An 18,654-nucleotide genomic window follows, 5' to 3' on the forward strand; every position below is an offset into this window, starting at 1 on the left:
TGCTTATTTCTTAACTGGATAATTTAGTTGACCCCCCTGCCACTTGGTTCGAATTTGCCTCCAGCTGAAGAAGCCCAGCGAGAAAGTCTTGACCCAGCGCCTGGAATCCGTGGCTACACCTTCTCAAATGCACACCCTCTCTGTCCTTGGGTAGAGGAAAGTCTCCCAAGTCTGAGAATGTGCCTCCAGGTGAGTCAGTCTGGCCGCGTCTCTACTGAAAGCAATCTTGGGGGTGCAGCCCGGACTCCTGCAGGAGAATCTTCTAATCGCTATCGCGGACGGGGGAGAGCCGGGTCTCCTGCTGGCTTCCCAGCTGCTTAGTTCCTGACCTGTCAGGAGCCTACAGAAGAACAAAAACAGCCCAGAGATGGTTCCTACACTCTTGCCCCCTTGGGTCATCCCTGGAAGGGGCGTCGGGAAGCGGAGCAAACCTCCCTTGGGATTTGCCCAAAGTGGCGGGAGGAGGTTAACATTTGCTTTGTTATTGGGGAAAGGGAAAGCAAGCACGCCTGGACTGTGTGAGTGTGTGCGCGCGCGTGCGTGCATGTGTATGTGTGTGTGTGCGTGCGTGCGTGTGTAAGAGAGTTGTTTTTGTAGAGGAAAATAAGCAAGGAACAGGAATAGGGAGAGGCCGGTGCCCAGCTCCCCTCGGGGCCTCTATGAGCCGTACACCCCGTAATTCCCTTCCTTGAGCCTTACAGATTTCCACAAACAATGACATCACTCCGGCGCCGCCGGCCTGATTACAGCTGGGGGGATTTTCCTGGGTGCGAGGCCGCCCAGGCAGAGATGGGGGAGCTCNTCCGGCCTTCATTGGCCGCTGTCGGGCGCACGTCACCCAGGCTGGTGCTCGACTCCAGCCCCAGTGGAATTGAAGCCCAGGAGGAGCTGAAAATGCAGATTTAGCATCAAGCACAGACATACACTCGCTCTTTCTCTCCGGTACACACAGCTCCCCACATTCGCACCCCTGCCAGCAAGCCGGGCCCCCTGACTACACAGCCTCCCCGCCAGCCCGATGCTGGAGGAGAACACACACTGATTTGCTTTCCAAGCCCCAATTCAGTCTTTCTTCATACAAAGATTTTTTTAAACAACAACAACAAAAAAAAAAAAACTACATATCTATTTTTTATTTGCACCTTCCCCTTCGGGTCCCCTGCTCCACCAGCCTGCGCTCCTTCTAACCCCACTTTTCACTCCCAAAGAAGGATGAAGGGTGGTTGTGGCTCCCAGTGGAAGGCAGCCGCTGGGCTCCTCTTCTGTGTCATGGTTTTCGCATCTGCCGAGAAACCAGTCTTCACGAATCATTTTCTTGTGGAGTTGCATAAAGGGGGAGAGGAAGAAGCTCGCCAAGTTGCAGGAGAACACGGCTTTGGAGTCCGAAAGGTAAGATTTCCCATGCATTTCGCATGTTGTTTCAAAACGAGAGGAGCCCTGCGCAATCTCCTTGCAGATTTGCAAGTTTGCTCTCTTTTTCATGCGATGCAGATATTCTGCCATCGGCTCTTTAACACGACATTGCCTACGGTGATTTTTTTAACGGGTTATGTAATTAAAATGTCCTTCATCTGTAGTAGTAAGGTCATCAAAATAATTTATTGCTCTTTGACTTGGTAGTGAAAATAGGATAACACATCGCAAAGAATGCCATGCGCCCGGGCTGCTGTCCGAGGTACCAAGTTCTCGAGATTGCATGGGGACGAAGAGATGAAGCCCTGAACAGCTGGGCTTGATGTTGGCTGCTTTGCCAGGGACGTCTCCCCCACCCCCATCTCCCGAAGAAAGAATAGTTTCCCACCGACAGGGATCAAAGATTGCACACTGCAATTTACCTCGCCGCTCCCTGACCCTGCGCCTGGAGGACTTTCCTCCCAGTGCCTTCGTTCCCTGCCCTTCTGGGAACAAGAGCTTCCTGACTCTAGGAGACTTGAACCCATGAACTGGTCTCTTTCCAAAATCCGGGCAGAACTTACACACTGTCGCCCCCTACCCCCTCCACCCACCCCCCACGACCACCCACCCCCCGGAGCGCACTCCTGTTTGGCTTCCTAGTTCCCAACTCCTGATGTAGGAGTGGAGCAGAAGTAGATTTTGAGGGGGATTCCCTTCTGAGTAGTCGAGGTGCCCTCTCCTAATATGTGGGCGGCCAGCCTGGCTTTCCCAGGAAAGCGCGGGGATCCCCATTTCCAGAAGTTGTCAGAGTTCAATTGTTTAGGAAGCTGGATGAGGCTCCCAGCCTCGGACGCCTCCGCACTCCTTAGGGGACTCCTGGTGCCCATTTTGAAAGGAGAGAGGAGAGCTCTGGGCAGGGGCCGGAGCTGACTGGCTTGCTCTTCCCGCTAAATAATTTGTGTCGGTGTCCATAGAGGAAGTGCGGCCAGTTGGGGTGGAGTGAGGATGAGGGAATATGCTGGGGCAAGGGGAACCCAAAGGACAGAGAGGTGCAGTTTGGCTACCAGAGGAGTGGGTGTAGGTCAGTAAGATTGCAGGCACTATCTCTTCGCTCCAGATCCCACGAGGAGAGACGCCTGAGATAAGGCAGGGGATGCTCTTAGTCGATGCTTTTGCCTTGAAGGGCCGCGCGGACTGGGGCTCCTTAAGCGTGTCTTCTGTCCCGACTCTTAATGCCTCCCGCCTTTCTCCCAACCACAGCCAGGGCTCCTTCAGGTGCTGCGGGCTCTCCTGCCTCTGTAGGGCGTAGGCACCCGCAGCGATTTTCACCCCAGGTGTGTTTGGCAAGAATTTGACAGAGGTCTTGGAGGAGGCACCGGGTCTGCCAGTGGCGCGCGGGCGGGTCTCACAGAAGAGAACTTGTTGCTCCCGGGAAGCGTGGGTGGAGCAGGGACGAGAAGGCGCCAGCCGGGGGAGCAGTCCCTTGTCCTTCTGGCCCAGGGCCTGGAGGCTGTTTCCAGAGCGCTTCCAACACCATAAACAAGCAGATTCCCCTTCTTTCTCCCTTCTCTAAATTTGGCAAGACCCAGGACCCAGGCGCCATTATAAGATGTAACAGTGATTATTAATAACTGACAGTTATTGGGAACCTTTATGTATTGGAGTCCTTAAGTAACATAGCAAACCAAGGGAGGTGCTTGCAGGGTTTGTGGGCTTTGGGGTGTGATGAAAAAGGATCCTTAATTCTTGAGTGTAAAGGGTTGCAGCTGATGCAGATGTACCTGGGGCTCCCTCTCTCTGCCAGGCACAGTTTCCGAGGGCAAGCAGATATTGCTATTAGTTGGTTTATCTCCCCTTTTCCTCCTTCTTTGAAAATATGCCCTTAAGGGTGGATCTACTGAGAGAGAGAGAGAGAGAGAGAGAGAGAGAGAGAGAGAGAGAGAGAGAGCTACTGCAGAAAAAGGAACCACGGAGTGGGAGGGGCAAGGGGGCAGGGGAGGGGGGTGAAAGGGATTCTGGGGGGAAATGATAATGGCCCAAATTATGTTTTATGCTGTGTGCATGTATGAATATGTAACAACAACCCCATCATGTGTAAACTTAACGCACCATAAAAATATGAAAAAAGAGAAGAAAAAGAAAATATGCCCTTATATCTGATCTTGGAAACNGAGAGAGAGAGAGAGAGAGAGAGAGAGAGAGAGATCCCTAGCAGAAAAGGACCAGGAGTGGAGGGCAGGGAGGGAGGGGGAAAGTTCTGGGGAATGATAATGGCCAAATTATGTTGTTATGCTGTGTGCATGTATGAATATGTAACAACAAACCCCATCAATGTGTACAACTATAACGCACCAATAAAAATATGAAAAAAGAGAAGAAAAAGAAAATATGCCCTTATATCTGATCTTGGAAACCTAATCACATTTAGGTATAGCTGAGACTGATAATGGCTTAACTTATTAATTCTCTGAGAGGTTTTTATTTTTTTCCATAGGAACAAACAGCTTAATGAGGGATTCACAGTTTTGATAATGGAATGCAAGCAAGAAAGTGTAGAGACAATCCCATCAAATATGAATCATTTCAGTAGATTTACTTTAAAAATGACAAGGTGGTTGTGTTTGGGGGTAAAATCAGATAATAAGGCCTCTCTCCCCTATTCTTCCTTGGAGAGGAGCCCACTGATTTTGCATCACAATCTCCAATCTGCAATTTCTATCTGGGAGGAATGGGAATCATCTGTCTCCTAAACTCTCCATAACCTCTCAGGTAGTACCAGTTAAACAATTCCAGTGATCTTTGCCTTGATACACATTTAAGCAACAATAAGTCTATGATGAGATATTTCTGCAGGTTAGACTGCATTGCACAACACCTTTCTGGACTAAACCCTCTTTTCCTCCTTTGTATCCATGTGTTACCCATGCTTCACACCTTAATCTGAATCTTCCCTGATGTTATGGAACAAAATAAGATTTCTCCAAACTCCTATGGGGCCAAATGGTAAAGCCTGCAGGACAGAAGTTAGTATCACTTGTGTCCTGTGTCATGTGTGTAAAGATGAGTGTAGCTACTTTCCACTGGAAAGCTAAATATTCAGGGATGATACTATCTGTATTTCTGGTGTCCTCACCATAACCAGCACATTACTGTGCTTGCCAGCCTTTGACAAAACTTTCTCAGTTTTATTATTTCAGATTTCCCACTGTCCTATTTTGCTTACAGTATATCACCCTGTGCTTTTGCTGATTTCTGTTATCTGTTTTGCATTTTAAATTCCCATATGTCCTTCTCCTTTCATGCTGTGACCCCTCGAAGCTTCTCAACTCCCTTCTGAACCATGCAATAGTGTGTCAGATACCAAAGAGTCTCCATGGTCATTTATTCATCCACATGAAGGGACAGCAATGTAGACTAAGAGAATCTGCTACTTTGCTAAATTATCTCATTTGAACCTCAAAAATCTTGTGGTAGAAATTTTTGGCATTAACCCTCATTCTCAGATAAAAATCTTAAAGATATAAATCTTAAAGATTTTAAGTGACTTTTTCCATAGCTGCAAAATAAAAGAGCTCAAATTTAAAATTAAATTTGCTTGAAGGAAAGTAATTGTTTTTCTATATCATGCTGCCTCCAGGAAGCCACCCTGACAACCAAGAGCTGTGCCTTAAGGACCATTTTATAATTCTGATATTTCCCCTTTCTTTTCTTTCCATTTCACCTTTTAGAATATTTACCATTTATTTTATATCAACATATGAACTATGTTATCAAATAGTGTATGTGTACATACTTCTTCACATGGATTATAAATCTTCCAAAAGGAAAAGTGACATAATTTTCTATCCCCAATATCTAGCATAATGTCCTATATATGACATATTAGAACAGTACTAGTCAATTATTTAATGATTTTATTCTTATAAGACCATTAGCAAACATTTATTTTCCTTTTAAAATAGAGTAAAAATATCTATGCTTACTTTTTGAAAGGTTTGTGGAGGGTAAATTTTTTTTTATTAATATAACCTGAGGGTGTGAGCTTACAATAATGGCAAAGGCATGATTACAAAATTTAAATTCTTTAATTTAAATTCTCAATACACCACAAATTCCAATTCCCTTGAAACAGAAGCAAATTATTTATTGAAGCAATGTTCTGAGGATTGGACAAAAACTAAGAGTTAAGTTTAAAAAAAGTCAGGAGTTAAGGTTTAAAAAATGATTAGGAATTTTTGTTTTATTATGGTCTATTTTGCCTTTAGAGGATTAATGCTGGGGTGATTACACAGGTAAAATCACCTAACCAGTTTTATATGTGAGAATTTTTAAATTCTAAAAATAATCAACTAATAATTGTGCTATCAAGTAATAAAATTAATTTCTGATCATTTTACTTTTATGGATGTATAATATAATTAAATTTAGGAAAGAGAGCAGCTTAATATTTTCACAAAATGAGCACACTTGTGTAATCAAAACCCAGACTGGAAACAATAGTACCAGTATCCATAAGGCCCCTCCTGCTCACTTGGGTTTTGGCTATTATAAATATAATAGCTATAGGAAGCTATGCTGTGAGAACACAAAGGTGGCTTCCAGGAGCTGCAAGTGGTCCCTGCACAGCAACCAACAAGAAAATGAAGACTTTATATCTAAAACTGTAAGGAATGAAATTCTTCTAAAAACCTGAATATGCTCAGAAGTGGATTGTTCCTTTACCATGCCTCTGAGCAGACTGATACCGTTTTGGCTACTATAAATATTGCTTGGGTGGATATCAAAGTACGTTAGCCATTCATATCCAGACAGTTTTATATCCAAAAATTCAACCAAATATTTTCAAATATCAGGAAATATTTGAAAAAATATTGTGTCTGTACTGAACATATACAGGCTTTTTTCTGTCATTATTCCCTAAATAATACAGAATAATGACTGTTACATCGCATTTACATTGTATTAGGTATTGTAAGTAATTAGAGGAGACTTATAGTACATAAGGAAAAATGTGTGTGGATTGTATTGCAAATTTATACCATTTTATATGATGCCATCCTGAAACCAATCCCTGTCAGATAACAAAGGATGACTGTATATGTATTTGGTGAATGAATGTGCGTGCACCTTCTTTTGGGGATTCCTAGGAAGGGAATTGCTGAGTATGCATACATTTGGCTTTAGGAGATTTCATTGGTTTTCTACTGCTACAGAACAAATCACTAGAACTGAGTGGCCTATAACCACACGGATTTGCTATTTTGCAGCTAACATTGGCAAGAAATCTGGTGCATTTCAGATGAGGATTCTGCCAAGTCCTGACACATCATCAGCCTGCTGTGTCCTCATCTAGACATGACAAGGAAACAATCCATTTCCAAGCATATTCAGGGTTTTAGAAGTATTTCATTCCTTGTGGTTTTAGACCTGAAGTCTTCACTTTCTTACTGGTTGCTGAGCCAGGACCACTTGCAGCTCCTGGAAACCACCTTCATGAGCTTAACATACCTTCCTCAATAACCACTCACACACTCTTGCCCTTCCAGTCTCTTCCTTTGGGAGGAGCCAATTCCTTTTTCAGTTTAACCTGATTAAGTCAGAACCACCAGGATAATTTCTCCTCTTCCTCTGATTCTTTTGATTGATTAAAAAATCAAGTGATTTGGAACCCTAATTACCTTGACAAATCCCTTTACCTTTGAGTAATCTACTCAGAAGAATGAAACCCATCAGATTTACAGACTAGACTGCCCACACACAAGGGAGGTGATTACCCAGGGCATGTACACCAGAGAGCAGAAATCTTGGGGCCATCTCAGATTTTTTGTTACTCTAGACAGCCACACAGTTTCTCAAAGTCACTATGCCAATTTATAATCCCACTACAAGTACTTGAGAGTTCCAGTTGCTCCACATTCTCATCAACATTTAATATTTTATTTATTTTCTGTAAGCCATTCTATTGGGTATGCAGTAGTGTCTCATTATGATTTTGATTGAAATTTCCCTTATGACCTTTAAAGTGGAATTCCTTATCATAGGCCCATTGGTGATTTGTATGTACTCTCCTGTATAGTATTTGTTCAGGTCTTTTGCCCTGAATATTTTTTCTTTGGGGCTTTCCATCTTTTTTATTGTATGTATTTTTCTTCTGGGCTTTCCATCTTTTTTTATTTGTAAGATTTATTTGCCTATTATGGATATGAAATTTTGTCGGATTTACATGTTCAGAATATCTACTTCTACCCATTTAATGGTACCTTAACATTCTAACAATACTGGATCTGGATTATATAATTTTACTCTCACTATATTGGTCAGTCAATTGTCATTCAAAAGAAGTGTTTCCTAGAAGTATCCCCTCATCTCTTATCCCATTTTTTTTCCCTAGGTTAAGATTGGCATTGTCGGGGGATGGGGAAGAAGTGAAAAACAGGACATAGACTTGAGCCTACATATTTCCAAAAAGATTCCTATCTACAAAGCCCTTAAAGAACAGTTCTAAACCTATAAGATCTAGTAGCATGGTAGGCAAGAGAAAATATCCACCTTACTTCACTAGGCATGGTTACCATTAATTCTTTTTCAAACCAAATTTAACATATTATGTCTTAGATCAAGTTTAAGCTTTCCCTCAATTCCTCTCTAGTTGACCCAGACCAGAGCATTCTCAGTCCATGTGAAACTTTAGTTAAATATAATCTGTTCCTTTTTCCCCTGACACTAGTCAGAACTATTACAATACTCACTATATCCAATGGATCTCTTGTGACTGAAGGAAACCAGAAATAGCAATGTTGAAAGGTAAAGAAAATGGTATTTTAAGTTAGACATTTAATTCACTAAAGACCATGGTAATTGTTGCAACCAATGTACTGTCTTTGTTAGATAGCATTAGAAACTTCACTCAAAAGTTTGTTGCCTTCTGCAAATAATTAATAAAAGATGGTTGTTACCAGGCATGGTATCATACACCTGTAGTCCCAGTTACTTGGGAGGCTAAGGCAGGAGAATCACTTGAGTGCAGGAGTTGGAGGCCAGCCTAGGCAACATAGAGACAGCCTGTCTCAAAAATTTTGTTTTAAAAGACAATTAAAGAAATGGTAATTGTGAAAAATAAATAAAATAGTGTATGTAAGATCTGAACAGTGTTGAACGCACAGAATAAAATACTTATTTTTGTAGTTATTTTTTATTTAACTAAAGTAGTTAAATATAGTAGTTAATAACAAGATGGTAGCCTGATAATGTTCTTTTACACATAGAAGTAGTTGTGGCTTTTCCTTTTGCAAAAACGACAATGGATTAGGGGAAGAAAAGGCCCCTGGACCAATGACAATTCATCTATGAGCTAATCACAGTCCATTAAGTAACCTTACCAAATAATCAAGTACATTTAATTCACTAAAGACCATGGGTAATTGTTGCAACCAATGTACTGGCTTTGTTAGAAAATTTGACCAACTAGTAGCTGTAGAGAGGAGACTACAGTTACCATGAGAGAGCCTGTATAGGACTTGGGATATTCAAGTATTCATCTAAGCTATTAATGGCTTTCCAGTTCCACTTTCCAGCAAAAAGACACCTGTGATAGTGGCTAAAGCCCTAATCACCATACTTGCTTCCCCTTCCTTATGGGCTGTAAAAGACCACATTTCTCATCCTGCTCTGTGGTAATTGTAAACATATGACGGACAGTTCTAGGCTAGGTTATGTAAGCAGCCTTTCATGCACAATGTATAAATATTCCTTATCAACTGATTCTCTGTGTTTTCTTTCTTCTGAGGCTTGATATGGTTGAGAACAGCAACTCTGGAAGCCAAATGTCAAATGAAAGGAGTCTAGATCCCTGATTCCTGACTCAGAAGGCCTTTGATAAGTGAGAAATAAACTGCTATTACATTAAGGAAATGTGATTTGGAGGTTTATCTTTATAGTACCATCCTTACCCAAACTAATATGCTGTCAATAAACACCACTTTTCTCATCTTGCTGTAGTGAATCTCTAAATCTTTCAACTAAACCAAGCCAAATCACAATCAAAATAATCTTTATAAGACTTGTGAACACTCTTATATTTTTATCTCATGTTGTTAACCAACGTTCAAAGTATTTTTAATTTTTCTTCTCCATAAGGAATATAAAACCCTTTTGCTACTCTGTCCCTTCTACTGGTAGCCAATATGCCCTATTCATAATGAATGCTTAGTATGCATTTCCTGACTGGTGAGTATATTTGGATCACAAGATAGTGATTTGGCCATAGGTTCAGAGAGAATGTGCTAGATGAACTATGCTTTAAGAAACTATCTCTATAGGATTCATTTCTCTATAGGCAACAGTTCAGCTAGGAAGTAGAAGCAAGTGGCAATCAGAAAGTGGGTACTGCATATTTCTGTGTTTCCCTAAAATTCCCAATAATCAGTAGTAGAAAGAATGAGCTTTTTCAGCAAAGAAAATGAAGTCTGCATTTAAAACATGATCAAAATTTAAAAGGGGGGGGAGATTACACTGCTTTTTCCTCAACTGAACAAGTATCTAAAATCAGCTTCTATTTCAAAAGGTCTTTATAGATATAGTAAGAATGATATAGCATGGCAGAGAGTGATGCTGTAATTAAGTTTCCAATAATCATATATTTACCTGTACCAGAAGTTAGGCTTAGAGAAGAAAACATAAAATCTGAAGTCCAAACTTTTTCTGCTGACTAAAGCAGTGGTTTCATTTTACATTTAAGCTTGAAAATGTCATTTCAGAAAAAAAAAGTTCTTTATTGGATTTGGGGACCATTGTTCAAAATCCAGATAATCAGAAGATAGTTTAAAATTAGGAGTTGCAGTTTTATTTTATTGACTGATGAATTGAAATATATTTTGTTGAGATGGACTTGGTAATGTAGCTAAAGTTCATACCTGGCTGAAGTTAACACTGCAGTTCTGAATGTAATAGTTGTGTATTAATGGATGGTTTCTACATGAGGCATAGATCAGAAGAGCTAAACTACCATGACAAACTATCTGACCCTAGAGCTATTCTGAATGTAACTTTTTGGATAGTGTTATGATGTGTTGAGATTTTCTGGTGAATATAACAAACTCTTCCATTGTATGTGCAATAATGACACAAACTCAATTTTCTGACATAGAGCAAATGAGAATCTTACAGGATACTAATTTTAAAAATTGACAAAAGCAGGAAGAAATCTGTAAAAGGCAGGGTTTCTCTTTATTTATGACTTTATATTTGACATTGACTTTCATGAATACCCACTTCTTCTCCTGATTTCATTATTTTTAAAAGTACCTAGTAATACAAACAAGCACTGGAGAAAAGCATTTCTTATAGTTATTCTAAATTCCATTGTTCAGAAATAACAATTACCAGCATTTCATGATTTCTTGCAGATATCTTTGTGTGAATACATATAGAGAGAACAAAGATAGGCAAATTGTTTTATAGAAATGGGATCACATCATATCTTCTATTTAAGTTTTCAATTATTTAATTATTATAGAGTTTAATGGGAGAGGAAATGAGTGAAAAACTAAACTGTTTAGCATCAAATAAATTTGCTATACAAAAATTCTTAACATACCTCTCTAAAACTAAGGAAAACATGTTGTGTGTGTATTTAGGAGTTTGTGATTTTAGTGTGTGTGTGTTTGTGTATATGTTGCATAGAGATAATTATATTTATTTAATCACATGTTTAATTATTTAATTGCATATTTTAAATTTAGTGAATTATGGCCTCACTGTGTTGCAAACTGTGAAAATTTGCATGCTAGCCCTTTTCCTCACCTTCAGTCTCCCTCATCCTAATGTTTGTTAGATATATTTTGCATCATGCTAAATATAAACATTACCTTGTACTTAGAGCCATAATTCATAGTATTACTGATATTCATGCTTACTTAAAATTGCTTCTAATTTTATCACAAATCCTCTTGGAAGAATTTCTTCAATCCCAAAAGTTATCTTTTTTTTTTTTTTTGGGTTTATTGAAAAGTAAAGGGAATAGTCTAATCACAAAAAAGGAACTCTCCTCCATTTGAGATTAATGACAGAACATGGCCTAATAAAGTTCTATTTGTAGGTCCCAGAGGAAGATAAGATGTTAACATCCACTTAGGAGTCATATTTATTTCAAAGGCTTAAGAAGCAAAATTAATATTTAGGGTGAAGGAAGACTGGATAGGGCTTCAAGGGAGATAAGATTTGCCAATGAGAATGGGAGAGAGAGCTAACACAAGAAAAATAGTGAATTCTGGGTAGGACTAGAAGCCAACTGGGAGAGAATGGATTTATTGTAGCAACAAATGAGTCCTTTTCTTAAGTAACATCCCATTGGGGTGAGGGTGGAAGATAAATGGAGTATTCAAAAATGGAATATCAATGAAATAGAAGGCGAATTGGAAATAACAGTAAGTGAGCTGAACAGGAGAAGCTATGGTTGGTGAGTGGGGTAAATATAGGGATAAGGTTCATGGACATAGGTCAACAAAGTGGAAAAAGAGACAAGGTCTTCATTCTTGAAAGACAAATGCCCAAGGATTCCCACTCACACACCTTATCTATATCTCAGCAATAAACAGTGCTGCCAAGGAAGATTGCTGATAAAAAAGGGAAAAGGTCCTAGGACAAAATGTCAGAGAATTTCGGACATGAGGGGGAAAGGAGTAGCAAGAGAGGAAACAGAACTTGAACTATTAGATACAGAAGTAGAATGGAGTGCCTGCAGGGCTGTGAAAGGGAGAGGGGAGAGAGCTAGGAAAGAAAGGATGGGGCCAATCATGGGCACTGGTTTTGGAGAGTAAGTCATTGTTGAAATTGGAGGAGTTGCCTTAGCACATTGGAAGAAGAGGAGTATGCTAGTTTGGATCCCCTGGAGTAGGCACTGGGACAAAGACTTAAATGCAAGTAGTTTATTCAAGGGATAATTCTAGAAAATACTAACACAGGAGTGGAGAACTGAGACTGCAAAAGGAAACAGGCATAGCGTATGTATTATAGAGCAAGTTCTCACTGTAGAACACTGGCTCAGTCACATGTACCTCAGAGTTACGCATCCTAAGAGTAAGGATGTTGAGCATTCATATGCCAGTTTCATTTGGACACTGATGGATGATTAATAGTTACTCCAGATTGGGGTTAACTCTCCAGGATTTTGGCCTTGCATATGCTCAGAGAGAGCAGAATTTGGCTATCCAGAAAAAATTCCATCAAGAGGAAATAGTTGACATGCATTAAATGGTAAGGCCCAGGGATCTGAGCAGGAAAGTTAAAGCATCTGCCCCTAAAAGGAAGCCCAGTTGTGAAAGGAAGCAGCAAATAGAGGTATCAAATGTCGAAAATTTCTTCAAGAAATGTACTGGTAAAAGGAGAGGCAAGAAGAAAATTAGCAATACAGTAACTTGATGCGGTTGTGATGGTTTTTATGAATGATGACTTCTAAAACACTTGCCAGACCACTCATAGAGTGCTACCCCACCAAAATATTGTGACATAACTAGCTAACAACATCTGCATTATTCTAGCTGGTTTGTTCAGTCATTTACATTTTTATAAATAATAACTGCAATTGTGGAATTACAGCCTGTCAGCACAGGAAGAGATCCTAGAAAGACATTAATTTAACCCTTCATTTTACACATGAGGAAAAGGAGATCAAACACTGTGTTTACACTCTTAGATACTTGAATTCCATTTGCTTATGGCCTGTGCTTTATGCAATGCATGGTTTAGGAACCTTGAACCAGCTTTTCCAGACTGGATGAGATAGTAAACTGGATCAAGTGAGATCCCTATGGGCAATTAACATCATAAATCACCTTGGTTTGACCATATAAATTTATTTTGGGTCTTTCTGCTCTGCTTTTCACCATTTTGTCCATATAATTTTTATGAATTTCCATTTTCCAAACAAAGCTGCTCATAGACTTCAGGAATTCCATATTAACAACATATTGGATTCATGCTAAAGATAGAATAGTAATTATATTTCTTTTACTACTTCTTTAGTTAGTAACGTATTGTATAGCTTTGTAAGCATTCAATAAGTGTCAAAATGAATGAATAGAAAAATATTGAAAGGTTTAGCAATGTCATTTAATGCTCAAAATACGAAACACAGGTGTGTCATGAGATGCTGCTTTAGGGGATACCAAGCATACTAGAAAACGATATATGAGTATTCTAGTCTGTGCCTGTGTTAAATGGCTTTCATTAATTAATTACCCTTAATAACTGAACGTTTTGTGACTTAATGGTTAATTAAAAATCCAATAACAAGAGAATAAAGTGATCCACAAATCCTGTCTTTCTTTGACCTTAGATTTTTCTCCATTTCCACAAGGGAAAATAATTTCAATTTCATTAGGTAGCTACCAATTCTCTTCAATGATGGAAGAAGTTTTAACACAAGAATATCAATTCTAGCTGATTCTTGCTGATTATGTTTCTAGGTACTGTCAGACAAGAAAGGGAGACCAAGAGAAACCTTTCAGAGCCCAAGATGTAGGGGGAAGGATGAGAAAAAACCATTTATGATCTCTTGAAGTCCAAGAGTAGCACTTTAGGACAAAAGAGAGGGACAGAATCAGACCTAAGAGAACATTGGAGAGTTGCATCTTCAATGAGGTTGGAATGAACCCAAATTTGGAGCTAGCGGATGAAGCAGAAATAAATCAACATGGCCATTAATTGGAAAGGAGACAGGACCAAAGAAGTATTGTGGGAATCTCAAACCAACATGAAGTCAACAAGTATGAAGTCAACAAGTCATTCTGCCCCACCTATAGAAAGGATTGAAGTTCAGTTCACTGAACCAACTCATAGTGGGTACATTTAGCAAGCAAGTGTGATGTCAATCACTGAGACACAGGTTTGGGAGCAAGTAGACAACCAGGATGCAATATTGTTTGTCTAAGAAATTTCTCACTATTATCATGGAGAGATGGAGTCCCAATGGAAAAATCTTTTTTAGGCCTTTGCTTATGTAATATTTACTAAGTCCCATTGGCCAAAGCAAGCTACAAGGTCATTATCAAGTTCAGAGTCAGGATGGAAAGGGACTAACCAAAGGAAATGGATTCAGGGAGATATGAAGAAAATTATGACCATTACTATAGGATGTTCTGATGGGCACAGCATGTCTTAGTTATCCCATCAAAAGATGAAGAAATTGGGAGATGTAACCATCAGTACCATTTCTCCTTAATTGAAGATTGCTCCTTGGAAACTTCAAAGTTTTGGTATTTCTGGCTTTTTCAAGTAGATTAAACATGCTTCCATAGCCAGAGAACACCCACAAGCCCACAAGATAGAGAGATGCATGAACTAAGATAATACATGTACTGTCTATTGGTGATCTCCAGGGTGGGCCAAAGAAATGTAGGCAGGGTATCAACATCATCTGCAACAGAGAAGACATAAAGTTAGATAAAATACAGGTCCTGACTCAAGGAATCACAGATGAGTGGGAGTTATTTTATAAATAAGTAGAAAACTGGCAAGTTTTGTGATAGATTTAAGATATAGTTCATATGAGGCAATGACTGTAGATAGAAGGGAAGACTTCACCAAGCAGGCAATGTTTAGATCAGGTGAATTTACATTGATGCTTATAACTTCGACAGGTTAAAAGGAAAGGTGCTCATAGAGGAAAGCATGGCATATACAACAAAGTACCCAGGATTCTAGGAATGCAAGTAGTTTCGTCTGGATAAATGCCAAGACATGAGACTGAAGAGGTAGACAGAGGCCACCTCATAAGAGGTTACCCACACCAAGCTGAGGAATTTGGATTTCATAGGTAGGTAGAGAGAGGCAGTGTCCACACACATGAACTCCTAGGATAATTAGTTGAGCTAAGAGAGAATTGGTGGGGGACTTAGAACTCAGCCTGGTTCCTTTGTCCTATGGAATAACTCATGTCCTGGCTGCAGATAACACTATCCCCTTTAAGATGATGGTACTAGGAAGTCAGATTATGTATATTTGACCCCATTGCCACCAGCTGATAACATCAATGGTAGTAATGGCATGATTAATTATTGTCCTTAAAGCCTCAAAGAATGGCTAGTGGAAACATTCAATTCTATCCACAAGTGTAGTTAAGTTAAGACCATAAATGCACCTTATTTCTTCCTCCAACATATAATTATATGAATCTACAACATGCGCCCTAACTTAAAAGCCCCCCCAAAAAAAGGACATTAGTGTATCTCTGTAATCTCAGACTACCTGAAAGATTGTTCCCTGATACTCCAAAGAAATAATATTTGTTCTTAAATTTCCCTTGAATTTTTTCCTGAGGCTGGGAAGGAAAGTCTTGTGAAGGAGGTTGAATCGGGTTCCCTCTATCTGCCTCATTATCTGGTTGTCATTCTAGACTTGATAAAAATCAATTGTTCTGTTCCTCAGGGTAAATCATAGTTTGAATCCCACATGGATAACCCTGCTGTTTTGTACTGCCGTGCTCCTGGTTATAGGTCCGAGTGGTTCCTGGAATCACAGGAAGAGTTGAGTGTTATCATGGAGGATAAATGATTAGAAGTGACTTCAAAGTGGGCAAGGCGGGTCTGAAGCCAGGCACCCCAAGTGTTGGGCCAATGGTTTTCCACTCTCTCTTCCAGTTTCCATTCCACACAGTTCCTAACAAATCTGATAATTTGGGGAAAACATCCAACCACATGTTCTTATTCTATTAACAAGTTTTTGTTGAGTCCTATGAAAATGAGCCACATTGAAAAAAATGAGTTCATCCTAATTATAAGATATAGTCCACATTTGTATAATTAAATCAAAATGGATTCTGTCATGTATAACTAGAAAGAACCAAAAAAAGAAAAATGAAAAAGGAGAGAAAAAATGGTTTCTGAAATATGGCATATTCAAGTTTATGTGCAAAATATACTATTAGTTCCATAGGTTAGTTGAACAAGACTTCACCTGATGCCTCCATCCAGCTTTTAAAAATACCTATTTTATGAATTGGGATGTACAAGGCTCTTAGCAATTGATCTCTACTTCTACATGCAAAGGAGCTTCTCCAACCAACCTTTCTCCTACAGCCTCCTGCTGTCAGAAGAGGAGCTGAAGGCTCATGGACTATCAGGCTCCTCTGCTACATAAAAGGCTCCTGTTTAGAGAAGCTGTCAAAACTTCCACTCCTCTAGTGAAATTGTATTTACTTTATTCGTCTAAATAATGGGGCTTTGCCTTCTGTGGGGAATTATGTTGCACTGTTTCTCATTGATTGAGTTTTATGAGATAGCATATGATTTCTGTGCATCCATATACTACTCTGATGAGAATGGAATGGCTTCTTGTTGAGTAATTTCAATTATTATATCCTTTTATAGTCTAGGAGTCCTTGGATTTATTCAAAATATCCAGTTACTCATCCCTATTTTCCTTTCCACTATATAGCTACTCCCTGCTCCAAAATGAAAAGGAAAATAATAAGAAGAATAAACAAATAGAAGAGCCATACTTTATATTCCATTACCAATGAGTTGATTCATGTTTGAATAATTAGAGTCCCTGAAATAGATTATAGTTTTTAGCTATTCAGCATCTTCATACTTGGATGCTCAGAAATATATGAGCAAGGGGCACTGAGTGGGCCCACAATTGTGTTTTGTGTGGTTGTCATTCTAGGAGGTCATTCTAGTCAAACCATTGTGTGGAATGGAAGTTCACTGTCAGTACATGAGACTAAGAACTGTGAGTCTGAACTTGGAGTAGCTACATTGAAAAGACAGCACATTGCATGAGAATCACACAACAACACAGCATGTGTAATATCCCTGCCAGAACACAGGACTTCAACTTATGATGAGAAAACAGCGGACCACTTGAGGGACATTATATAAAGTAACTGGCCTATACTCTTCAAAAGTATCAAGGACACAAAAGACAAAAGCAGGCAGACTAAAGGACTCATTCAGATTAAAAGAGAAAGAGATTTGACAACTACATGCCACATATGATCCTGGATTGAACTTTGGGCCAATTTTTTTTTCAAAGAAAATGTTATGGGACTGGAGATATAGCTCAGTTGGTAGAGTACTTGCCTTGCATATACAAAGCCCTGGGTTCAATCCCCAACACCACAAAAAAAGAAGAAAAATAAGATATTATGAAGACCATTAGCAATATATTGATGATGTTTGTAAGTCATAAAATAATATGATATCAATGTTGAGTTTATGATTTTGGTACTTGTAATTTTTTGTTCTTAGGAAACACACACACCACCTATAACTTGCTCTCAAATGACTTCACAAAATTAAAATGTACATTTAGAAAAATTATACAGAAAATTTAGTAAAATGTTAACAACTAGAGACTGGGTGACATGTCTCTAAGTGTTCTTTGCACAATTTAGGCAAATTTTTTGCAAGTCCAAAATTATTTCAAAAATAAGAAAATTACTACAAAAGAAGTGAAATATATATGGACTCTGAACATCCAGTTCTTTCCCTCCATGAACTTGATCTAGGTTAGACTTCCTCAAAAGCCATGAAGTTTTGACCCTCCTCTGACATGGCAGAGCAGTATTACTATAACAAAGTCAGTTAACTCTCTGAACCTCACTTTTCCTATCTGTATGACCCAGGGGTCAACCTGAAATACTTGGTAATGTCCACAAAGACCTTTATAAAATCCCTGTAGAAATCCCGAGCCCATGGGTTGGGGCTATATGTAGCTTAGTGGCAGAGTGCTTGTCTAGCATGCATGAAGCCATGCATTCAATCCACAGTATCTTTCTCTCTCTCTCTCTCTCTCTCTCTCTCTCTCTCTCTCTCTCTCTCTCCCTCTCTCTCTCTCTCTCTCACACACACACACACACACACTCCTAAGCCCTTTCCGATATTCCTACAAATTCTGAGGATGGGAGATAGATCCTCATTTCACTTCTGAATCCAGTTTCCTGCTTCCACCAACTTTCCAGGTAACAAATTACAAATTCCCAACATACAATCTCCATTCTTCAACCACTACCTTGATTTTCCCACACCAACAAAGTCCTTACCACTCAACCAAGGCATTTGTGACAGAATGTATTATACTGATGATGTCAAGGGTGCAAAAAGGAGATTTACGTTGCACAACACAAACAACTTTAAAATATGCACAAGGATGTTTTGAGAAGTCCTTTAGGCACCTCACCACTGGAGCATGAGCAATGGCCCCTTCATACTCAGCTTCATCCTTCTTGCTGGCTCCTGTCTCCCTCCCTCCCTCCCTCCC

General features: G+C 39.5%; 1 protein-coding gene across 1 annotated transcript in view; it reads left to right on the forward strand.

The window, feature by feature from the left end:
• Positions 1 to 810: 810 nt before the first annotated feature.
• Positions 811 to 18,654, forward strand: part of Pcsk2 (proprotein convertase subtilisin/kexin type 2) — a 273,006-nt gene continuing 255,162 nt past the window's right edge. The window contains exon 1 of the mRNA XM_015476507.2: positions 811 to 1,389. Coding sequence (XP_015331993.1) covers positions 1,213 to 1,389 — 177 coding nt within the window. The 5' untranslated portion in view covers positions 811 to 1,212. The remainder of the gene's footprint in view (positions 1,390 to 18,654) is intronic.

Source organism: Marmota marmota, unplaced genomic scaffold (assembly GCF_001458135.2).
Source record: "Marmota marmota marmota unplaced genomic scaffold, marMar, whole genome shotgun sequence".
Classification (NCBI taxonomy): Eukaryota; Metazoa; Chordata; class Mammalia; order Rodentia; family Sciuridae; genus Marmota; species Marmota marmota.